At 39.0% G+C, this 14701-nt stretch overlaps 1 protein-coding gene and 1 long non-coding RNA gene across 8 annotated transcripts in view; one reads left to right on the top strand and one right to left on the bottom strand.

The window, feature by feature from the left end:
- Positions 1 to 13754, bottom strand: part of BTBD10 (BTB domain containing 10) — a 28870-nt gene extending 15116 nt beyond the window's left edge. Inside the window, exon 1 of one of the 6 annotated variants that reach the window (XM_062575841.1) lies at positions 13679 to 13754. Coding sequence is in view for 2 of the 6 variants with exons in the window: in XM_062575839.1 (XP_062431823.1) it covers positions 1 to 125 (125 nt within the window). In the remaining 4 variants the exon portion in view is untranslated. Of the gene's footprint in view, positions 126 to 6298; positions 6470 to 12834; positions 12893 to 13670 lie in introns of those variants that run through there. The other 5 variants (XM_062575842.1, XM_062575844.1, XM_062575843.1 and 2 more) reach the window with 5 other exon arrangements.
- A 233-nt stretch (positions 13755 to 13987) lies between these two features.
- LOC134141594 (uncharacterized) overlaps positions 13988 to 14701 on the top strand; it is a 36596-nt gene continuing 35882 nt past the window's right edge. For both annotated transcript variants that reach the window (XR_009958661.1, XR_009958662.1), the window contains exon 1: positions 13988 to 14158. This is a non-coding gene — a long non-coding RNA (uncharacterized LOC134141594). The remainder of the gene's footprint in view (positions 14159 to 14701) is intronic.

Genomic DNA, 14701 nt, shown 5'->3' with positions numbered 1-14701 from the left:
CTTCCTCTTGTATCTCTCAGGGAAGGAACACAAAAGCACAGAAATAATTTTGAAATCGGAGCACATAGGAATTCTGTTCCTTCCAAGAAGGCAGCTTTGGAAGCCAGATCACCATCCTTTGGCATTACTTAAGTTCAGCATATTTGATATTTCCATCATCTCATCAGCAATTCATTGCACCATCAGCCAGCCTTACTTTTTCCTCTATCATCTTCCCCCTCAAGGATAAGAGGATGGTAGCTATGCAGTCCATTAAGCGCTCAAAGACGCAAACCCCTCTAGATATTAATTCAATTCATTTTGTCTCAGCCACTGACTCAGCCATGCGTACTGCAATCCTGACGTCTGACCTCGCAGCCTCCTGCGAGCTGAATTCGTGCTTGCCGTTCGCCCATCTCTCGGCAGCCATTGGGTACTGCGACTGACAGGCAGGGCGAGCAGCGCGCGAGGGGAGAGCTGCTCGCTATGCTGCCAAGTACCATCTGCGGAGCTATTTCTAGTCCTGCCAGCTTGTCGGGTTTCAGCACACAAACACTACATCTGAAAAGGGTACTGCTAACTGTCCCTTATCACACAGCTCATTTGCTTTTACAGACATTCAAATCCACGCAAGTTTCAGGGGACATTTAATCTGTTACTGTAAGGTCTCCCAGAATCAATATTTAATATGAATTCACCTTTCGCTAAGTTCGTAAGCAGGTACTGCATTAGCCTTTGGAGAACAAGACAGCACAGCCTCCATTTTTGAACTAGAAACATCCCTCTTCCAGTCAGCCTATGCTAGACAAGAGCATGCACAACTTCAGAGGAAAAATGTGCTACACTCTGTGACAATCTAACTCTTGATACATCACATCTTCACATCAATAGGTCATGAAAGGCTTGATAACAAGTCAAGCCTGCTGAGCATAGAGTAAAAACACCACAGTGAATTACTCTTTATATCAGGATAAACTCCTCTAAGAGGCTTTCCCCTTTGGGGAAGGATAAATAAGTATTATACTACAGCATTTTTAAATGATGCTTTTTAGAATGTCTCCAGGCTGTTTAAAGAAGTCACAGTGCATTGGAGGAACCGTTGAAAAGCAGGTTAGGTATCATAATAAAAAAAAAAAAATCAAGATGTGAGAAGCAGCAGAGTGAAAATGGGAATACAATGAAAGTTGAAGGAGTAAGGGAAGGTTGTTCAGAAAAGGCCTGCTGTTATAAGAAAGTCATCAAGAGAAGAAAGACTTCTGATCAGAAAGGCAGGAGAGCACAAGCATGCCAGACTGAGGAATCAGTTCTTTAGACATCAAAGGAGAATTTTTGCTCACACAGTATCAGCTGAGCCAGTGAATTTCCTCCTGTTTTAGGGTTTCTGGGGTTTCACACAACCCTCCCGGGTAGAATAACCATCACAATCTTTACATGCCTTTTGTTTCCTCCAAAATAAGTCATGGAGGCCACCCTACAAGAAGTAGGGTAGAAAAGCTGTCTGCCTCAAACATTTACTTATTTATTTATTTCAATAGAAGAGTCAAACAGCAGCAAGAAAAAGTACAACTGTAGCTAAGTTCTTTCAGCACTGATTCACTATACAGAGTCTTTTCCCCATAGCAGAATTTGCACACTTTGTTCTCCTTTGCCTCAATTTCAAGTAGAAAGCATGTGTCTTGGATAGCCTAGCTTCAAATTCCCAGGCTAGGACATCCATCCAGCAAGATCTGGTACAGCAGCCCTGCTTTACTTAGGCCACAGAACCTGCCACGAAAAGGTCCTTGGAAAGTATTCTTTCCCTCTGTTTTAAGCCAGGGAGTACTACAGGATTTTCCTTCAGCTCAGCATTGCAGTTCTGATTAAATTTTGCTCTGAAATTCTTAACCACATAATTTTTCGTTTCAGCAGATCCTCTCAACTGTAATACATTTCTTAGTAATTCTATTCCATTCAGGAAGGAAACAATAAAAAAAATCCCGAGTCTCCAGTTGCCAGAGGTATTTTTCCAGCAGCAAAAAGTTAATCTTTGGTTAGATTTTCATTCAAACCCTACCTCTTTTGTCAAATTACCCAAATACATGATCTCCATACAAGGATACTAGTTGCCTTTATTTATATACCAGCAGTTTCCCCTCTATTTTCAGAGACATTATGCACATGCACGCACACACTTAAACTCAGAGGCAGAAAAAATTTCATCCTTGGAAAGTCCCTCCATCTATTAAAAAAAAAAAAAAAAAAAAAAGCTTCAGAAGTTCAAATTCAAAAGAATCAAGTTCAGACACTTACTGAACCCGAATCTAGCCATTATAGCTTCTACTCTCAGAGCAGAAATAATCAGGCAACAATTGCAGAGGACAGCTGTCCATAAAAGTTGCAGGGATGTATCTAAGCATGGCTTTCATCTCGTAAGTGCTTAGGGTCTTTATTAAAAGTCAGGGTCTGATCAAGCTCTGCATGACTTTGAAGTCCACTAAAATTAACATCTGAAGGTATTTAGAGAGCATTATTTGTGTGCTGGAGAAGTTGAGGAGACCTTAGTTAGACCATCTGCACAGAAGGCCACCAAGTTTTCCTTTTCAGCAGTGTTCACAAGCTGCCTTCTCAGAAGTAAAGAACTTCAAAAAGGAAAAAAAAAAAAAAAAAAGAAAGAAAAAAGAAAGAAAGAAAGAAAGAAAAAAGCTGTTTAAGACCACTCTACCTTAGGTATCTTCCAAAAGATTAGCATACCAATTTTTGAAAATTGCAACTAAAAAATGATTTCATGAACATCTCCTCTCAGTCCATCTCAGCTTCTTCTGAGTTTTCTATAAGATGGTGCAAATAAAAAGCTAGATAGAAATCTTGATTTATCAGTACTAGGTTGCAATTAAGAGCAGGTATGTTTGCAGTTACCATAAAGTAGAAGATGCACGGCAGCTTTTTCATAAGCTATGACAGGTGAAAACAGGCCTAATTGCTTTAGTGTCACATATTGTGTAGGCCTGTCCCACTCTATAAAATACTGAGCTTCTGCAGTTCAATTTACGAGAGGAGGGGAAAAAAAAATCTTCCTGTATTGGAAAACAGTTTATACATTCTGCTATCATTACAGGGATAAGGAAAGGAGTCTTGCAGAAATGCTTCATCTGGTTAAAAACACTGAAGCAAGCAGAACTTCAATTCATGACCCATAAACGCATCCTCCCAGCATGCAATATAAGGAAAAAAAAAAAAGTCTTAGTCTTCAGCATCTGCACAATAACTTGTCATCTATGGTAAATTTTTCAAATAGGTTCAAGATTTTCAAAGACTCAAAAGTCATGAAAAAAGAATTAAGGCATGGATCCATTTTGTTCATTAATGCAGTGGAGCAGAAAAGATTTTGAATCTAACATGAGCTAAACAGAATGAACAAGAAGCTATCAAATAAGACTCTAGCACAGATATACAGAAATCCAGTACCAATTACAAGAGGCAAGTTAAAATTCTCCACCATAACTTCAGAGAAAGCACTTAGTGCAACAGAAGTAGAATGGAAGTCTTCCAACAACAAGAAAAATTACAGTACTATAGAGAAGTTGCATGTGGGAAGCTAATAAGCAATGAAAAAATAAATAGAAAATACATAACAGCAATACTTACTAAAGAAAACATTAGAGACTATTTGTTTGAATCTTAGCCACCGTCTAAGCACTGATTTCACTAACATATTTTACAAATCTATTTTCTCTTACAGTAATAAGGCACATTTTGAAAGCACATGACAAATAAGACTAATACTAAAGCCTTTAGACAAAGCAGTTATGTTGAAGTTCTACCCTTAAAATTTATGTCCCCCAAAGCATTTTTCTAACCCTGCAGTTTTCAGGCTTTCACTTCTCTTGAGGAAAAGTGTCAATTAAGTCAGAAGCAATATTAATATGCCTATACTCAGCCACCCAAAACCAAATTACTTAGTTTGAGGTCATAACAGTAACAAATAAATTCAAAATATTTTATAATCTCATTCTTTTAAGATACTTCACTATTTCAAATAATAAAATTCTTGGAAGATAATACATTTTTATTCAAAAACTATAAACTATTAGCTGGATTCTCATTCACAAATCTTTCCAAAAATGTGTCTACATTATCTGAAAAAACAAAGCAGAAAACCAACATCATCAGGTGTTAGAGTATTATTCCTCCATCATACATATGACCATGTAACACATTATTTTGGAAACAGCTTGTGTTTTGTTAAAAATTCATCTAACTTAGCTTATACGCCTTATTCCAAAGGCATATATTACATATGTTGTCCTGCATGAACTATTAATTCATGTCTTCAGAAGCAATTAACCATATTCCACCTTTCTGAAAGGCACGGTCTATAGACTTTCTCAACTTAACTCCTATCTGAATCAAGTAATCTTTTTCAGAAAGCCACATAGCTCTTTATTTAAATATTTCCCCAAAATAGATAATGTACCATAAACCTCACATGGTAAGACATGTGCAATGATTTTCTAGATGAGATTTATTTAGTTTCAGCTTCCAGCTATTACATTTTGTTGCAAATTTGCCTACCAACTAAAGATCATCATATTGCTGTTTCCTGCACAGATCTTCACAGACTGATCAAGTCATCAGCTAACCTTTGAATTTTTCATGCCTCACAAGATATTTAAGAACTCTCATGAATTTTCAAAATCCTTTCAAATCAAAATTGTTCCCTGAATCACTGATACCAGGCTTCCAATAATTTCACCATACATCCAATAGCTTCATTAGCCCTTTTGATCATGTATTTTACTGCACGATCATGTGCAACTGACTACCTGTTAAGACAAGAGAGTTCTTTATAGTGCCAATACTACCAACAATAGAGTTTAAGCAGTCTACAAGAATGGCCTACATCCGTTGTTCCAAAATACGTAACTTCACGCTTAGTCATATTAAAAACACATGGTTGCTGGCACTCAATTTACAAGCTGCTCAGATCACATGTTATTAATGAGCCCTTTTTATTATTAACACTCCATCTTGAGTCATCAGCATCAATACCAACTCTAGATTTTCTTCCAGATCACCAGCCATGGGAGCTAGCACTGGACCAGGAATGAATTGCTTGAACTAGACTCAACAATGAATCACCCATTTACAATTGTACTTTGCGCCCGACAGTGAACAGTCCTCAGCTCACATACGCTGCCTTATTACTTCTATATTGTTCATTTACTGATACTGCACCACAAAGACCCTAGAGAAGACTACTTAAAAGATGCTGTCATCTTAATATCAAGATTGACTGTACAAAGTTATATTCCATAAGACTCTACTGATCAGCAGTAGTATCTCCCTAGTCAGTTCCTTCTTAACCATACCATTTATTCCTCATAAAGGTAACATCACAAATAAACCTGTAATTACGTGGGTGTCCATGCAAGCCTTTTGATTCTCAGCACATTCTTTTTCATGCCCTCTTAGATATCTCACAGTGATTCAAGTTTTAATGACAGGAAAAAAACCCACAACATTAATCACCCGTAGAAAGCTTCGGGCAATATGTGAGTCCAGTTTAGCTGAATCTACCCAATAAAAACATTGGAATTCAGAAGCTGTTGTTGAATGTGCTGCTTGGTTCTCTTTCTGTCATCTTACAGGTGAGAAAACATAAATCACTAACAATTTTAGCTAGCTAACAGGAATATTTTTAGTTTTACTTAGCCTTTATTAAAAAACACAGTACACCTGAGAAATACACACTTATTTTGATGCTTATGCATACTTCCAGCAACATGCTTCTTCATATACATTTACTAGGTAAATAACTGCTTTGCTTGGATCACATTTTGAATACTATTGGCTGAAAAAACACCAGTTAATTTCTTAATGTCTTCAAATCAAGCATTTAGAAGACATTCTCACAGTGAGGGAGGCAAGTGGAAAGCAACATCTGACACACAGCTTTACAAAGAAAGTGCCCTAGAGAGTGATACTTGCATACAAGTTGCACTTAAAATAAGTACAGTATTTAACAGAGAAGGCCAAGTGACTAAAAAGCAATTAACAGGAAGTAATTCCTGGTAAGCACTCCAAAAACATTCAGACACTCAACTGGTACCTTGATATACACAAAAAAGCATTAAAAAAACCCACTGTAGAGTAAATGCAAGCACAGATTAAGAAGGCTAATAAGTAAGGTTAGAAAATATCTTTTAAATCAATTAACTAGCATACCTTTTAACAAGAACGATAAAATTTATGACAGGACTTGCCACAACCAGGTACAGTAGTCTTTAGAATGGATTTTTATTATAGTTTTGAGATGCGATAGATTGTACATAACACCTACCTTGAATGTTTACAAAGTTTACGAGGTCTATTATGCAATTTCCGATCCCAATTCTCTGGATCACTGGAGTTACTGTCATAAGGATGAGGCCGTCCTGCCATTCCACTGCAAGCTTCCTCACACTACTGCTCTGAAAAGCACACATGCAGCACTCACAACCTACATTAAGAGAGCAGTGTTGACCTTTAAATCATGCCATACAAAAAAAAAAAAAAAAAAAAAAAAGACAAATGCAGAATTTAAAGTGTTGTTGGTTAGTTCTTTTTTTAAAAAAGATTATAGAAACTAGGGTATTCTGAAGCACAACTTCTAAATTATACCACAATAGTCCACTCATTTTGCTGATACCTGCACTAAAGGAAGATTGTTATAAGGAATAGTTCTATATATGTTGGCAAATAATTTCAATTTTGCCATAATTAACTCCACAGACCAATTGTTCTGTCCAAACAGGAAAAGTCACTAGTTATAAAACACTATAAATACAAACATCATAAAATTATTTTAAATGTATAAACTTAATTCAAAGAATTCAGAAAAAAGACCAACTGTAGAAAAAAGACCAATACAATTTTAAAATTTGAATGACTGCCCAAAAGGAAAACAAAGTAAAGATTAACAAAAAGTTATATCTGAGTTCTTATTCCAAAAGAGAATCAAAAGCAGTCCTTAGAAACACTGAATCCAGTTTAGTTCCACTGGATTCTGAAGAAGAGGAAAAAGTATTCATATTAAAAAAAAAAAAAAAAAAGTAACATTATAAGCTTAATCTTGTTTAGATTAAACCAAAGTTGAACCAACGTTAAGTTAAACTCTCACTAAAATACATTCACAGGTAACTTATGACTTTCAACAGAGGCAGCCGATCCTAAATAACTGGCATTAAATCATACCTAAAAGTGAAACGTCTGTCAAAACAGTTGTGTAGCTTGGAATAACCTGGTTATAAAAATGTAAAAGGTAGCCATAGGAACTGAAAAGCTTTTGACTGTATAGATTATGGAAAATATATTACAAATAATTGAAATAAAGCCTACTATGTTTTGCTGGAATTTTAAGCTAAGTATTTTGCAAATGTCATTTTCCCTCTCTGCCCCTTATAGTTAGCATGTTTCTATTACATTCTACAGGACTTAACCCTATCAAAAATTAGTATCAAAAGAATTTAGATTTCTCCTTTAAGACATGGTAGTTCCTCAGATAGAAAGTCCTTCTAGCCATACAGCATGGAGATAAGCTCTTCTGACAAATTCAGATATTATTAGTTAAATTTAGACCCCAAAGTGTTATACAGGCAAATGGTAGAAAACAAGCTTCTTAAAATTTGTCAGTTACAGATGAGCTTTTCTTCATGTTCAATTCTAACAAAGAAAATAGGTTTTACACTATATATTTCCTAGAATGATTTTACTCTTGCAACTAAAATTGGTAGCGGTAAACAGATTGTTTATAGTGTCTACTGTAAGTCTCTTATGATCAACATCAAGATACATGCTTAACCTTCTGACTTCAGCACCATTCATACACAGAACACTCAACAGCTGCTTAAAGATTTATAATGTTAAAGTTTCAGCATTTGGCAAACTCCACCATGGGGTCTGGCAGTATTTTCTGTTAGGGTTTCTATAATTAAACACACTTTGATTGGAAGATTAATAAGATCACATGTCCATATAAAGTAAGGAGAAGAAAGCACATTCTGTTTAAAATTACAACAAATACTCAATTCTCATGCAAAAGAAGCAACATTTTCTAAGAATTATTTCATTCTGTATTACCTGGAAATTACCTGGTTACAAAAGCATGGTCAATATGCAATGATATTACATAAAATTAGAAAGTCATAGGATTTACACATTTATCAAGTGTGTTTAGATACTGAACAAGGAGAAGCCTATAACCTACTTCAGAATGGAAAAAGTACTTCAAGAAAACAAGGGGAAGGAAGGTTAGTTTACAGATCCAGTAGTGAATTACTTCAGCAGCAGTCATCCAGGACTTACTTACATATGAAAATGGTACGTCATATTGCACTTAATGCAAAAAATAAAGGGGCAATTTTATCCTGAATTGAAACAAACTGAGTTCATTAGATTGAGTCACTCAAGCAAGATACATGCAGTCAAAATTTGTTGTATAGCAACAGTATGATGTAGAACAAAAAACAAAGCACAGAGTTCTCCAAATGATCAGAGTTCTGCAATTAAGCTTGTCTGCCTAGTGAGCTAGCAACTCCTAGCTTTTGATTAACACAGGGTACCTAATAAGACTCCCTTATGCACTGAAGCACCACAATGACAGGCTTATTTAGCACCACATATACAAGCATTCCTATTCAATCTTTGTTTGTTCCCTGAAATTCCCTCTTCCTTTTAGAAGGAACTAAAAGACTCACGAACACCTCAGCCTTTCATATATTGACCAAAAGAAGCCTTTAAATAGATCATCATCTAGCAGCTAGTACTTACTCACGTCATTCAAGTAAAAACATCAGTATTTGAATTTAGCTTTCACACTAGAAAGAGTTGTAGGAAAGGCCAGTACTACAAGAACTGCAACTGAAAGGAAAATTTAAAGTCACTTTCTTCAATTGTCTCATGCTTCCTGCCTTCCCATATCTTTTATTTAACGAAAATTACAGACTTAACATGAGGCTACAATTTCTCTGTGCACTTCAAAGAAAAAGATTGCTTTAAATAGAGTCAGTTCCTCAATCTGCTTTACTATGCAGCCACACACTCAGGTCATTACAAACAACAAATGACACAGAAGGACAGAAATGAACAACCAGGACTGCCCCTCCTGAACAGGAGGGCTCCCTTTTTCCAGCTTAAAGCACACAAGAAAGCACAGCAGAGTTTTGTCAGTGAAGTACTAAACCAGCACACGTCTGACAACTCGTGCACAGATATAAAAACAAGATAAACAGTTTGCAAGTGTCCAAAGCCACATTTCATGAAACTTTTAACATAATTCCCAAGTGTGTCACACTATGAACTTGCAAAGGGAGAAAAGAAAAAAACCTCACTTCAACTTTCTTCCATCCTCCATTCAACAGGATCTTAACATATAACACATCTCTAAGAAACAACTTACTGTACTGCAGTCAATTTTTTTTGAACATAACTGTTAGTAATTTTGAGCATTAGCCCTGACAAAACACTTAACACGTTCTTCAACTACTGTTTATAAAAAACAAATATATTTATCAATGTTATTCTAGGTTTTAACAAACCCCTACGATAGTAAATAAAAGCATTGTGAAAAAAAATGAAGATATTTACTTTACTAAGGTTACACAGCATTTGCTAATTGAAGATTTATAACTAGTGCTGCTGATTAGTTTTTAACCATTTCCACAACTCCATCTTTTTTTTTTCTCCTGTTGCATAAAAAGGTAATTAAACTGTGGTTGAAAGATTTCTATACATGGATCCAGAACCATAGGGAATGTAGGTAACTTTTACTAACAGGAGTGTTTTTTGCTGAGCATTTTCACCTTAGGGGTAAAACTCAGGGGCAGGGGAGAAAGTGTAAGAGGACATGGCCCCAAATATCATTTAGGGGCTTTCATGAAGTTAAGGAACTTCACCTGAAATACCGGTAAAGACTAAAAGGCACTGGAAGCGTATTTAATAAAAAAAATAATAAAAACAAATAAATAAAACATAGCCAAAGATGCTCTGTAAAGCACAAACAACTGTCACACTGCCTAAATTATAACCAGCTAATTAAAAATTCCTTCTTTGTACCTCAGGTTCTTCTTGTCTTCTGCATAAAGCTGATATTCAGAAAATCCGCACAGGGAACAATTCTGTAAAAGACTACACACTTTCTTTTTTAAAGCTTTTGACATAGACAACTGGAATACTTCAGATTTGGTAAAATACCTTTCAACAGTAACTTGAAGTTGGAATCTTCACTAATTTATGAAAGCAGCAGATTATTGAAATGTATTAGAACTGTAAAGAGAAACATTTGATGGGTCCTGCCAGCTAATAGTTCGTAGGGTGCAGCCACTCCAAAATACAACAATTAGCATGCTTACACCACTACACGAGGACCTTATAAAAGGACATACATATCAGACACTAACTTTTGATAGCTGTAGAACAGATTATGTTAAGTAATATTTAAAGCATATTCAGTTCTGGACTATGACAAAATCCAGTGCAAGGGTCCCAAAAGCTCATTTGATCTAACCAGTTCCATCACTGAAATGCACTGTAAAGTTGACCAAGGATAATCAGAAAGACCCAACAGACAAGTAACCAGCCAGGACAAAATGCGTCATCAGTTAGCTATGACAGTTCTGAAACTCCAAAGCTTCAAATTATTCAGACTTTCTGTCAAGGGTGACAGTCTGCTGTTCACTGCCTCTAATCATCAAAATACAAAAGCAACAACAACAAAAACTAACTTAAGTATTACACGGAAAGCAAGCTAACATTACTAATTAGGAAATACAGTTCAAAGTACACACACCAATAATACAAACATCATATAATATGGAAATCCATACCTGCCAAGTGACTTTCTTGCAGACTAGTGTAGATATGAGCCCTAATACGGACATGTACAGTAGTTTTATGAATTATCATGATAGAAATGTTATCAAACTGTCACTTACCAAAGCACAGCTAAGAAACATTCTTTGTGATACACTGCTAACATTAAGATAGTAGGTCAGGACTAAAGCTTCTCTTAATGAAGAGGCAAAAACTGGTAGAGGCAGTCATGTGAAGTTGATAATATTCTTATTTCTGTATCAGTATGAGTATCAGACATCCAGCGAATACCTTACAAGCTTTAGCTTTACGATTCCTAAAAGAAATACGATCATAAAACATGCATCTGACAGACAAAGCCTAAAAAGCAAAAACTAGACTATTTTCTTCCCCTGCCTTAGGATTCAATGTATTTAATCAGCCTAAGTCTACTCATTAAAAGCTCAGTGGATTGAGTGGATTCTCCCACACAAAAGCAGAATCTAGGTTACCACCAGGAGACAAAAAGGAGGAGAATCTAATTTCTTGCTGCTACTACTAGCCTGATCACCCGTGGCCAAGCAACATAAACTAGAAAGCAAACAGACACGGAGCTTTATGACAGTCAGCATCAGTGACAAGATGAAGACCATGAAAGAGAACATTAAGTAGGGTAGGTTTTTCTTTTGGTCCAAAAAGGTGAAGTAACCCCTTGAATGTACCCATCAGTAACAATGTATCTCAATGAGCAAGCAAACTCCAAATGAATTTTCACATTTTATACAAATTCTAAATTAGCCTTCAATTTTATATATATTTTAAAGATACATACGTTTACTGATAAGGAACAGCACCAAACCAAGATTTAAGCAATACTGTTACGGAAAGTTGCGTTCAAAGATACTAGCACATGAGATTGATTTCTGTGTAAATTTGCAGATGGGACTATTTCTTTCTGTATACATAAGATACAGGAAGCCATACAAATTAGAACAAAGTGACACAAAAACCAATGGTTATCACATTTGCTATGAATTTACTAAGTAGTGTCACCAACATATCAACTGTTTAGCAATTTTCATTTGCCATAGTGCCTAAAAGAAAAAGAAGACTTGGAGAAGAAAACCAGCATGTGCTAAGGAGAGCCACCTTGCACTGTTTTCTTTTCACCAAGTGTGTTAGTACCAGGGAGATAGGGGGTTAGAAAGCACAAATTTTATGTGCTGAAAAATTTGACACTAAAAGAAAAAAAAAACAGAAAAGAAAAGAAAAGGAGAAACCACAGTCCAAAAACCACAGTCCAAAATAAAATCACAGACAAGGTGGAAGTCAATTATGATTACAGGCAGGATGTAATAGACCATGAGGAGCTTTTGCTACAGAAAAGGCACAAACCAAGACATAATAGTAACAGCCCTTTGCCAGAAGATGCAAGTGTGGCAATTAAAAAAATCTCTACAATGTTTTACAAAAAAGAGATCTAATCAAAGACTAATCCACAATAGTAGATCTGTTAAAAAACAAACAAACAAAAAAAAAAAAAAAAAACACAGGACAGTTTTCCTTAACTACAGAGAAAGCTCAGCTATCCTTTTGACTGTACCTACATTCAAGCCATAGGAGTTCAAGCTACCTGCATAAGATGATGTAGAGACAGATTTTCAGTTCAGACAAAAGCAAACAAAAGTATCAGGTTAAGAACTGCGAATCACTGTGAAGATCATAACTTGAATTATATTTCTGGATCATCTAATTCAATAGCAAAACATGAAAAGGAAAAAAAAATGAAATCTCAGGGAAAAGATCTGCAAAGCTGAAGCAACAGCAGATATAGGATTTTTTAAATAAATCATCGAAGATGACTCATGAAGAAAAAAAGCAAACAAAATCAAATAGAACAGAAGGCAGCAAAAGGGCTGCCAGAAAGTCAGGGTGTAAGCAGATAACTGAATTTGTAAAAGTCAGCCAATAGTCAAGGAAAAAAAAAGGATATCACGCTCACCTACTACTTTCAACAGAGAAGCAACAAGTGAAGTAACAGAAACAAACCTGGAAAAGGTCTAAGATGGAGCTGGATCCACATTCTGAGTGAAAAGAGATCGAGCGACACATCTGATTAATTTAGAGATAAAAAGGAGAAAAGAGTAGACACAATAGCTAGAAACAAAACTGAGTTTAAGAATAGTTATTAGTGATAGAAAACTGTAATACATAACCATACTGTAAGAGAACTATCACACAAGGAATAGATATTTCTCTGGGGAAAAAAATAAGTTATCTGGAAAAAAAGTTATATAAAGGCATTTAACTCATTATGAAAACATTTGAGTAGGTACATCATTGCTTAGCGACTATGCAAAATAAATCTGCTCAGAACTTACACGAAAGCTGCCCGGCCGCCCTGGGCAGCGATACTGTTTGTGTACAGCCCTCACAAGAGCTGCGGGTTTTACTAGCAAACACTCTAAGATTAAAACTGATCATCTAATTAGTGTTCAGCCTGGTCACACTACGCGAGACAGAGTTATACATGCACAGGGATACGGAGACGCTACAGCACCAATCTCCGTAAGGCTCCTAAACCCTGTTCCTTACCCGAGGCCGCGGCGCTGCCGAGGCCAGGCCCGCGGAGCGCGGTAGCGGCTGCAGGGACCCCCTGAAGCGCCTGAACGCCTGCCGGGCCAGCAAAGCACCCGCCCGGCCCCGCAGAGGCGGCGGGGGCCGCCCGCGCCGGCGGCACAGCGCGGCGCGGCACGGCGCGGCGCGGCACGGCGCGGCGCGGCACGGCGCGGCGCGGCTCGCCGCGCCGCCACCCACGGCCGCCGCCGCCACCCTGCGCGGCCCCGCGAGCCGGCAGCCGCCGCCGCCCCGCGCCCGACACTCACTCACTCACCCGCCCGCCCGCCCGCGCGGCGCCACAACCACCGCCAACCGCCGCTGCCGGCTCCAGCGCCCAGGCCCGGCAACCGCCGCCGCCGCCGCCTCTCGCGAGAGCCGCAGCCGCGCACGAAGGAGGAAGCGGCGGCGCCCAGATCTCACGAGACTTGCAGGGGAGGGGGGCGGGGCGGCGGCCGACGCCGTTGCTAGGGCCTGTCCCGCCGCGCCCAGGCGGCCGTCGCCATGGCGACGGCGACGGCCCGGGCCTGCCCGAGGGGGCCGCCGCCCTCGGGAGTCCCCGGCCCCAGCCCCAGTGCCGGCCCCAGGCCCGGCCGCGGGCCCGTTCTCGACCTTGACCACGGCTACGGCCGCGGCCGGGGGCCCCCGCAGCGCCTGCGGCCGGCCAGGGCGGCGAGGACGCAGGCCTGAGGCGCTGGAGGGCGAGCGCCTCCCGCCGGCGTGACGAGCGGCGCCGCCCGCCTGCCGCCACGGAGAGGTAAAGAGGTGGGAAAGACAGGGAAGATGCTCCAGTTTCCCCTCAGGAGCTACTCTGAGGGGCTGGTGACCGGACAGCTGCTTCTCTGCTAGAGCGCTCAGCGTTTGCCCGCAGGGGCTGTGAGGAACGACCGTTACAGGTGCCTCAGAGCAGGCGGTAGACAGGGTCCAGGCCTCTCCACGTCCATCCATCACTGCCTGGCACACGAGTGGGGAAACGCCAGAGAGATAAGGCACAAAGATTAGCTCATCTGGGCTAGCTCCTGCCTCATCCAAGGACTGTAATTTTTAGGATTGTATAGTGCTCTAGGTTATATAGGGGCTATGTAATCTACAGTCTATTTGGGAATATAATAGCAGATGCGGCTATCGTTCCCTAATCCCCTGCACAGCTATTATATGTCCCACATCACAAGCAGCTTCCGTTCCAAGTACTGAAGTGCTGCAGTTGTGTAGATTGCAGAGCCCTGTTCACTTCTCTTTGGGGGAGAACAGACTGATACCGAGCCCTAGCTATATTCAGGTTTAAAGGCAACATTTATCT

This window comes from Rhea pennata, chromosome 5, assembly GCF_028389875.1.
Source record: "Rhea pennata isolate bPtePen1 chromosome 5, bPtePen1.pri, whole genome shotgun sequence".
NCBI lineage: Eukaryota > Metazoa > Chordata > Aves > Rheiformes > Rheidae > Rhea > Rhea pennata.
Note: the sequence above shows the minus strand (reverse complement) of the source record. Positions and strands in the feature narration are given on the sequence as shown.